At 44.0% G+C, this 7,919-nt stretch overlaps 1 protein-coding gene across 1 annotated transcript in view; it reads right to left on the bottom strand.

Moving 5' to 3' along the window:
* Positions 1-3,201: 3,201 nt before the first annotated feature.
* The window catches only part of LOC146867844 (uncharacterized), a 112,909-nt gene continuing 108,191 nt past the window's right edge, over positions 3,202-7,919 (bottom strand). Inside the window, exon 5 of the mRNA XM_085623787.1 lies at positions 3,202-3,404. Coding sequence (XP_085479913.1) covers positions 3,202-3,404 — 203 coding nt within the window. The remainder of the gene's footprint in view (positions 3,405-7,919) is intronic.

Raw genomic sequence — 7,919 nt, 5'->3', positions numbered from 1 at the left:
CACACAACTTTTCATGGACTGGTCTCCTGATTTACAGACCCCCTGGGTCAGCTACTAGCTTTAGGGAAGACCTACTAAATAAAGTGGGTCACCTCGCGAGTAAAACAGCCAATTTCACCATTTTGGGTGATCTCAATCTCCATTTTGAGAGCACCGATCAGGCAGATATTGGCAGTTTCTTGGCTGACTTGGAAGCTTTTCAATTAAAGCAGCATGTGCTCGAAGCTAATCATGTAGCCGGTCATGTTTTGGACCCTGTCATCTCTAACCTCCCTCAAATCACAATGCGCTCTCCCATCCCTCAGGCGTGGACCGACCATTTTCTGGTCTCCTTTTCTTTGAAATCTCCTAATAAAGCTGAGTCCAGCTGCCCTTTGAAGACCCTTAAACGCGCCTGGCATAGGTTTAACCCAGAGATTCTCTCCGCTTGGCTATCCAGCCATTTACCACAGCTACCCATGTGCGCAGATTCAGCGAATCAGTGTTACCAGGACTGGTTCATGGCGGGCCTGGACACTTTTATCCCTGCGAAATGGGGAAGGAAAGGACGTGGACCATCTAACCTGTGGTTTAACGAAGCCCTCTCCTTGGCCAAAAAGGGTTGCAAAAGGCTGGAACGCGTTTGGAGGCACACATATGATGTGACTGCCAAACTGGAATACCAACTAGCTCTTAAGTCATACCATAAAGAGATTCGCAGAACCCGGGCTGACTTTGTGGCCAGCAAAATTTTGGGGAGCACCAACCCAGCTAAAACTATTTTTTCCATACTGGGTGATATGAAGAATTCCGGTGGTAAAGGGGGTTCTCCAATCACCTCTAATAATCAATGTAATGAGCTAGCCACATACTTTATTAATAAGGTGGAACTGATTTATCAGGGACTCCCACAAGTAGTTCCCTTGTCTGCAGAGGTGGATTCAGTTGAGGGCGTGAATATGGACGGCTATAGTCTGGGGGTATTTCCTCCTATTACGCCGCTGGAGTTTGTGGCCCTATGTTCAAAAATTAAATCGGGCTCTCCAGCTGACCCAGTGACTCCCACCCGTTTCCATCAGCTTTACTCCGAAATCTCAGAGCTGTGCCTAGATGTGGTCAATCGGTCATTGTCTATGGCATCAGTTCCACGAGCCTGGAAACACGCCAAAGTCGTCCCCCTGTTGAAAAAACCCTCTCTGGCCACATTTGATCCAGGTAATTTCCGCCCCATCTCGCAATTACCCTTCCTGGCCAAAGTTACGGAGGCGCATGTTAACTCCATCCTAGCTGGTTATGTTGAGCAACACGCCTTATTCGAGCCCACCCAACATGGTTTTTGACCTCGGCATAGCACTGAATCTGCACTCCTGGTTGTATCAGAAACGATTAAAGGTCATTTAGATGTAGGCGACTCAGCGGCCTTGATACTATTGGATCTAAGTGCCGCTTTCGACACGATATCTCACAAAATACTTTTGAAACGCCTACAGGACATCGGGGTTAGGGACCAGGCCTTGGCCTGGATCACATCATTTCTATCAGAGAGATCCTTTCAGGTCTTGGCACCTCCCTTCTCCTCACAAAAATGTGCACTTCGCCAGGGAGTTCCACAAGGCTCTATATTAAGCCCGCTTTTATTCAATCTTTACGTCAGCCCTCTGGCGGTGCTGGCAAATGGAAGGGGGCTGTCACTGGTATCATATGCTGATGATACCCAATTGATGATAAGTTTCTCCAAGAAAAGCCCTACCAACTTAACCAACTTCAGGGACGATTTGTTGGCTATCTCGAACTGGATGGCAGCAAACTACCTTCAGCTAAATTCCGGGAAATCCGAAATTCTGCTTTTCGGAAAGGATAGGGAGTTATGGACGGATCTCTATTGGCCGGACCATCTGAAGCCTGCCCCAGTCCCTAGGGACTCTGTAAAAAATCTCAGGATATGGTTTGACCGAGATCTGACCTTCGAAAAACAAACCAAGGCCGTTGCCGGCGTCTGCTTTGGCCTCCTGCGAGGTCTTAAAACACTGCTTGGGTTCCCCCCTCCCCCCCAGTGCGGCAGACTATTATTCAAGCGTCAGTTCTCGCTAGACTAGATTACGGAAATTTACTCTACCTGGGAGCCACACGGGCTAGTGTAAACCGCCTCCAGAGGGTCCAGAATGCAGCGGCACGGATCTTGGTTTCACTACCTAAGTACTGTTCGGTTGCCCAGCTGCTCCCTAAACTTCACTGGCTACCAGTGTGTAAGAGAATTCAATTTAAGGCACCGTGTATCTCTCACAAGATTCTAGCAAAGCAGGCCCCGTCGGGCCTTCTAGATCTACTGGAGGCATATGTACCAGAGCGCTCTTTGCGCTCCGCTGAACATGCCCTGGTCTGCGTCCCCCGAGTGTGGAGAGCCAGAGCCGGGGGGCGCTCGTTTTGACAATTAGCGGCCAAACTGTGGAACTCTCTCCCGTTTTCAGTTAGAACTATTCCTAGTCATCTAGCATTCCGAAAGTCCCTGAAGACATGGCTTTTCCCCATTCCCACCATTTAACCCCGACAACTGACCTGGCTCTCGTTTTCTTTGGGTTCTGACTGCTGCGCTGGGACGCCTCGTTGCTGTGGCAGCCATGCGCATTACAAATCCAAATAATAATAATAATAAAGACTGCAGAGACTAGGAGGAGAGAGTAGTAGGCCAAGTGAGGGTACCGCATAACTACTTTTTAGTGTTACACCATCAGCAGATTTTTCAAACTGTCTTTGGGTCTGCACCAAAGCAAGCAGTGCGAAGTAAAAGAGTAACCCCACAATTTTTTTAAATCATATGTACAACTATTAAAAATATATTTCCCTAACAAATATAAAACTAGTAAACCCACAACTCCTAACCCACCCCTCTACCTCCGCCAACCAATTTCCAAAGTAAGCTTAGAAAGGAAGTCCAAAAACTTAATTATCCATAAATGTCCATAAATAAATAAGCGAAAAACTCCAAGAACGCCCCAACTCCCACATTCCCACCCTCTCTCCAACAAATCCCGCCCACCAAAAAAAAGATTAAAAAGGTGCACGAGAGGCCTAGCAGTGGGCTGGGAGCGTCCTCTCCAATCTGTCGACTAGCTCCTCTATCCTGGCTTCCAACCGCACCATCCTCTAGAGCATGTAGCGCAGAAGGGCTCTAAAGAGTCTATAGGGGGTGGTTGAATGGCAGCGGGCGGCTGCTTGATCAAGTCACCGGACTACCAGAGGAACTGGGGCCTGGCTGGAGCTCAGAGCATTGGAGGCTGCTGTAGCTGCTGACACCTCCTCCTCCAGGACCACCAGCCACTTATATTTGGGCCGGATGGCCTTCAGCTTACTTTGCCGGTTCATGGCTGCTATCTCCTGCCTGTTGGGTTGTTGTAAAGAAGATGATGATGGATTGGCAACAGTAGCTATATAAAGAAAGAAAAAAGATGAATTGTAACCAATAGTCTAAGTAAAACAGTAACACATAAATTTGTATAGTGGCACAGTATCACTAGCAGTACATAACATTTTCTGGTATCCTCGATTCCTCGGCCTATTCGATTTTGATGTGATTAGAGTTTCAGGCATTAACCCCTTCAGTGCCCATGACGAGATGGTCTCGTCATGGAGCGCGGTTGCGCTGTGCCCATGACGAGACTATCTCGTCATGAACCCCGCCCGCTAATGCAACGCCCGGCACAGGGCGGGGAAAGGGCGGGGCACTGAAGAGGTTAAGCACTATGGAGTATACAAGTATTCTTTTTCTCTCTCTTGTTTAGCTAAATTAATGTAGGCATGCCAGCTCAGCTTGTGCCCTAGACAGACATTCTTGTGTTGTGCTACTTTGTTTCTGTCTGCAGGTGGGGCAGCTGTACTAGACAATTATCTCTTTTTCTATCATGGCCGTACTTTGTTAAAAAAAAATGCCTCAATTTCACCCTGACTACAACAAGGGCGAATGAATACTAGTTACTAATATATGAATGATATATACGAAATATGAGGTACTACTATTGTAACTATGCAGCCGATAGGCCACCCTTGGCTGTCACTGGCAATTTCCCATGGGTAGGGACTTGGAGGGATGGGGTTGATGATGATGGGTGGGTATATCATTTATGTTACACTTGAAAACTACTGTAAATCAAGGGATTAGTCTGAAATACCACCTCAAACCTTTGAGTCAAAAACCTTGATAAAAAAGTATTCCTTGTTCACTCTTCTTCCCAGGGATTTTTCCATTCATCATTGCATTACTCTAGTGTTTTGTATTCTTTACCCATGGCATGGCTTTGCTACTCAGTCACTGTTTAAGTTTTACATTCACTTCATCCAGTCTTCACCTATGAATCTCATCCATTCATCCATCCAAACATGTCTCCCATTCTCAACAAACCTTTCACCAACATACATTTGTCTTTTAAAAACCCATGTGTCTTTTCTTTTCTTGATCCATCAAACCTTAGGAGGATTCCTCTCACCCATACATGTTAACCCACCCATGCAGGTATCCTTTCACCTTTCATCCATCCTTCACCCACCCATGCATCCTCCTTTCAGCCACCTATAGTATATGAATCCTTTCCCCCACACATCCTTCTCTGCCAGTCAAATTAAATTTTGCCCGTCCTTCTTTCCCTTTTTTGTCAACCCATCAAGGTCGGACTCTTTATGAAACATTCTCTGCTGGGTTGAAGATAGTAGAGGCCATAAGTTACTTAACTCCCACAGTATATGCTAAATAAAGAGGGGTGTCTTCAACTGTTCATATGTCTCAACAGTAGTGTACACCCTTGCAGAAAGTATATAAATTATCAATAAGCAAGCAATATGACTTACCACCTCCCACCACTGCCGCTGGCTCACCCCCTACAGCTGCTGCATCTGCTTCCTGGATAGCTCCGCCGTGCCCTCTGGCTCCAGCTCTGGTGGTCGGTACGGCTAGAAAAAACATCACACATTTTTTAGATGCCATATACGCCGCCCACGATTGAATTATTTTTGTAGCAAAATTGAAAATACATACACCACACATATCACTACAATTCCAATACGGACAGTATGTTCTATCAAAAATATCCAGTTGGACATTTTGTTGGTGGTAATTTTTGAAAACCTCTCCAGAAAACAACCTGTAAAGGACTGTACTGAGTGGCTAGAGCCATTGATGTATCTGAGTTTTTTTTAAAAGAAATGAGTGGCCAACTGGATGGACATAAGATCTTCTTGGCTGGCAAATGCAATGGGGCCATCCCCCTCCTCCTCATACTTCTTTCCAGTCATGGTTCACGGTAACCAGTTCACCATCAACTGCGACACAAATAAGAAGACACAACTTAGGGGTGTCCAACATGACCATGGCCACTCTCTCATTTTCAGATTGAGCAATGAAGATGAGAAAGTAAAAGAAAGCCTTCTCATCTCAACAAACAAGTGTAGAATACCTTACTTGGGCATGCAATCAGCACGGCAGAGTAGTAGTTCTAGCAGTAGTAAGTGACCATGACCAATGGGTTCTCTGAGTATTACAGTACCACCACTAGGAAGTCCACAAAATATATAAGGGGAAAGGGAAAGCTGACTGAAAAACCAGAAGAAAGAAAGCTACAGACAGACTAGTACATACAGACACAGTTTGAGGTAAAATACAGACACAAGAAACATAAAATACCTTAGTAAATAGGATAATGCAGGGATAACAAGAATTTAGAAATGGATAGATCGAAGAGGATTTTGTAAAAAAAATTAAGTCAGGAAACAGGGAAGAAATAAATAGTTCAAAATAAGGAATGGTAAAAATTAGGGAAATATATATTAATATTAACAACAGGAGGATTTACTGGGGCCAGCAGAGCCATCGGCCAAGGTTTGTTCTTCTTAGGAGGCACCTCCAGCTCCCGCACCTGCCTCAGTAGACCTCTTGCCCCTGGATGCCCATGTCAGACATAATTAAAGACCCAAAAATTATTGGTGGTAAATAAATAATCTCTCCAAAAAGATTTTTGGACAGGAAACGGCAATTGCAATAACATTGAACTTTCCTAAATCAGATTGACTAGTAGTAGACTAGTATCGTGGTCGTGGACTGTCCTATCTATTTATTCCACATTTCCTAAACCTACCTAGCCCACCTATTCAAAAGACTTTGGAATTACTAATAAATTGCAACAAATGATATTTGTTTCTAAGTTCCAATCTCATTCGGAATCATTCTCAACCCCCTTCGATGGGCCAATTCACTAAGTATGCCTTTTGTCTTCAAATGCATAGATGGACGCATGCATAAACCAAATTGGTTGGTTACTTGTTATTCTACGAGCTACAAAAGAGGTTCTAAGAACTGAAGTGAGAGGACACATGCTGCTAAATTACTAATACTAACTACCACTATCTTAGTGACAGGACAAAGGAAAGGAGTCTCTCTCTAGTCTGCATTACTTAAGTAAGATTAGGTAGTGCCGAGCCCCTGTCAGGACCCTCGATTCTCCACATGAACGGAATGGAAGCTGGCTCCCAATGCCCACCTCACAGTGACACCTGGCTGCCCTTAGTATATTGTTACCAGCAAGAGGTAAAGAGGAATGGGACAGAGAAGAGACAACTCTTGTCAAACTGCTGGGCTCCTTCTCAGTGGATTTGCCTGATGCACTGTCTTCTTCAATGCTAAACTGTTTACTTCAGCGCGAGGGAACTGTGTGAGTGTTGAAGATAGCTGAACTCTTTTTTTTTTTAAATCTTCATTAACATTTTCATAGATATAGACAAATCAGATTGAACGGAAAGAATTACATATTTTATCCTGGACCCTCCCTTCCTCCCCTTCCCTCCCCCCCGGCCATAGCTGACCAGTACTAGTATAAACAGATTTCATTGTCAAGTATTACAAATATTTCAAAAGATACAAAGCAGGGTATTCAAAATTCATTATTCACAATTCAGATGGGCCAATTCATTAGGGGAGCCCAAATAGCTAATCCTTTAGCTTTCGATTTGCGGCCTTTTCTAGAATATACGGCTCTTTCTAATCTATATATTGCTAGAAATCTTTCAAGCCATTGTTGACTCGATGGAGGAACAGGGTCAAGCCAATGAGTGGCTAAACAAAGCCTAAAAACTGTCAAAGCAATAAATAAAAAGGACTGATTCTGGCTTAAAGAAAGAGGGCACTCCACACCCAGTACAATCAATTGAGTTGATAAAACAATTTCTCTGCCTGGCATAGTTGCCAAAATACTGCTAACATTATGTTTCAAAGTATCTAAAGCTGGACATGTGGCAAACATATGTACACTGTCTGCTGCAGGATACTGACACCGGGGGCATGTAGAACCTGGTCCTCTACCCCATTTAGCAATCTTGACTGGTGTGATATACAGATTGAACCATGTTTTGAAGCATTGTAATTGTAAATTAGGGGCAATGAATGATGTCTGGGCCAAATATAGTGAGTTTTCTATCTCTCCGGGTTCAATCCCTAACAGACTTTGCCATGGATCAAAATGCTTGGTCAGGTCCTCTGGCGTTAAATCATTCAGAGCTTTATACAGTTCCCCTAATATACTTGAACCTTTACATAGTTCATCCACCAACCTCCCCAGAAAAACCACAAGCACCCCCGTCTTTTTACTTATTTGGAGATATTTAAAAAACTGTTGATTGTCTAGCTCAAACCTATCCCTTATGACATCAAACAATAACAGCTCAGACTCATTTGTAATATCTCCAACTATCCTAACTCCTTTATCATACCAATACCTCATATGGCCATCATTAAAGGTATTTGGAAAACAATTATTCCTGTATATTGGTGTATAGGCATTCATACGCCCAAGACCAAGTTTTTTTCCGCACCGAAGTCCAGACCTTAAAAGCACAAATTAAAATTTAAAATTTGACCCTTTTATAGTAATTACATTCTAAGTGCCTGAAGAGGCACCTCC

Source organism: Triturus cristatus, chromosome 1_2 (genome assembly GCF_964204655.1).
Source record: "Triturus cristatus chromosome 1_2, aTriCri1.1, whole genome shotgun sequence".
Classification (NCBI taxonomy): Eukaryota; Metazoa; Chordata; class Amphibia; order Caudata; family Salamandridae; genus Triturus; species Triturus cristatus.
The sequence above is the reverse complement of the archived record's forward strand: the minus strand, read 5'-3'. Positions and strand labels throughout refer to the sequence as shown.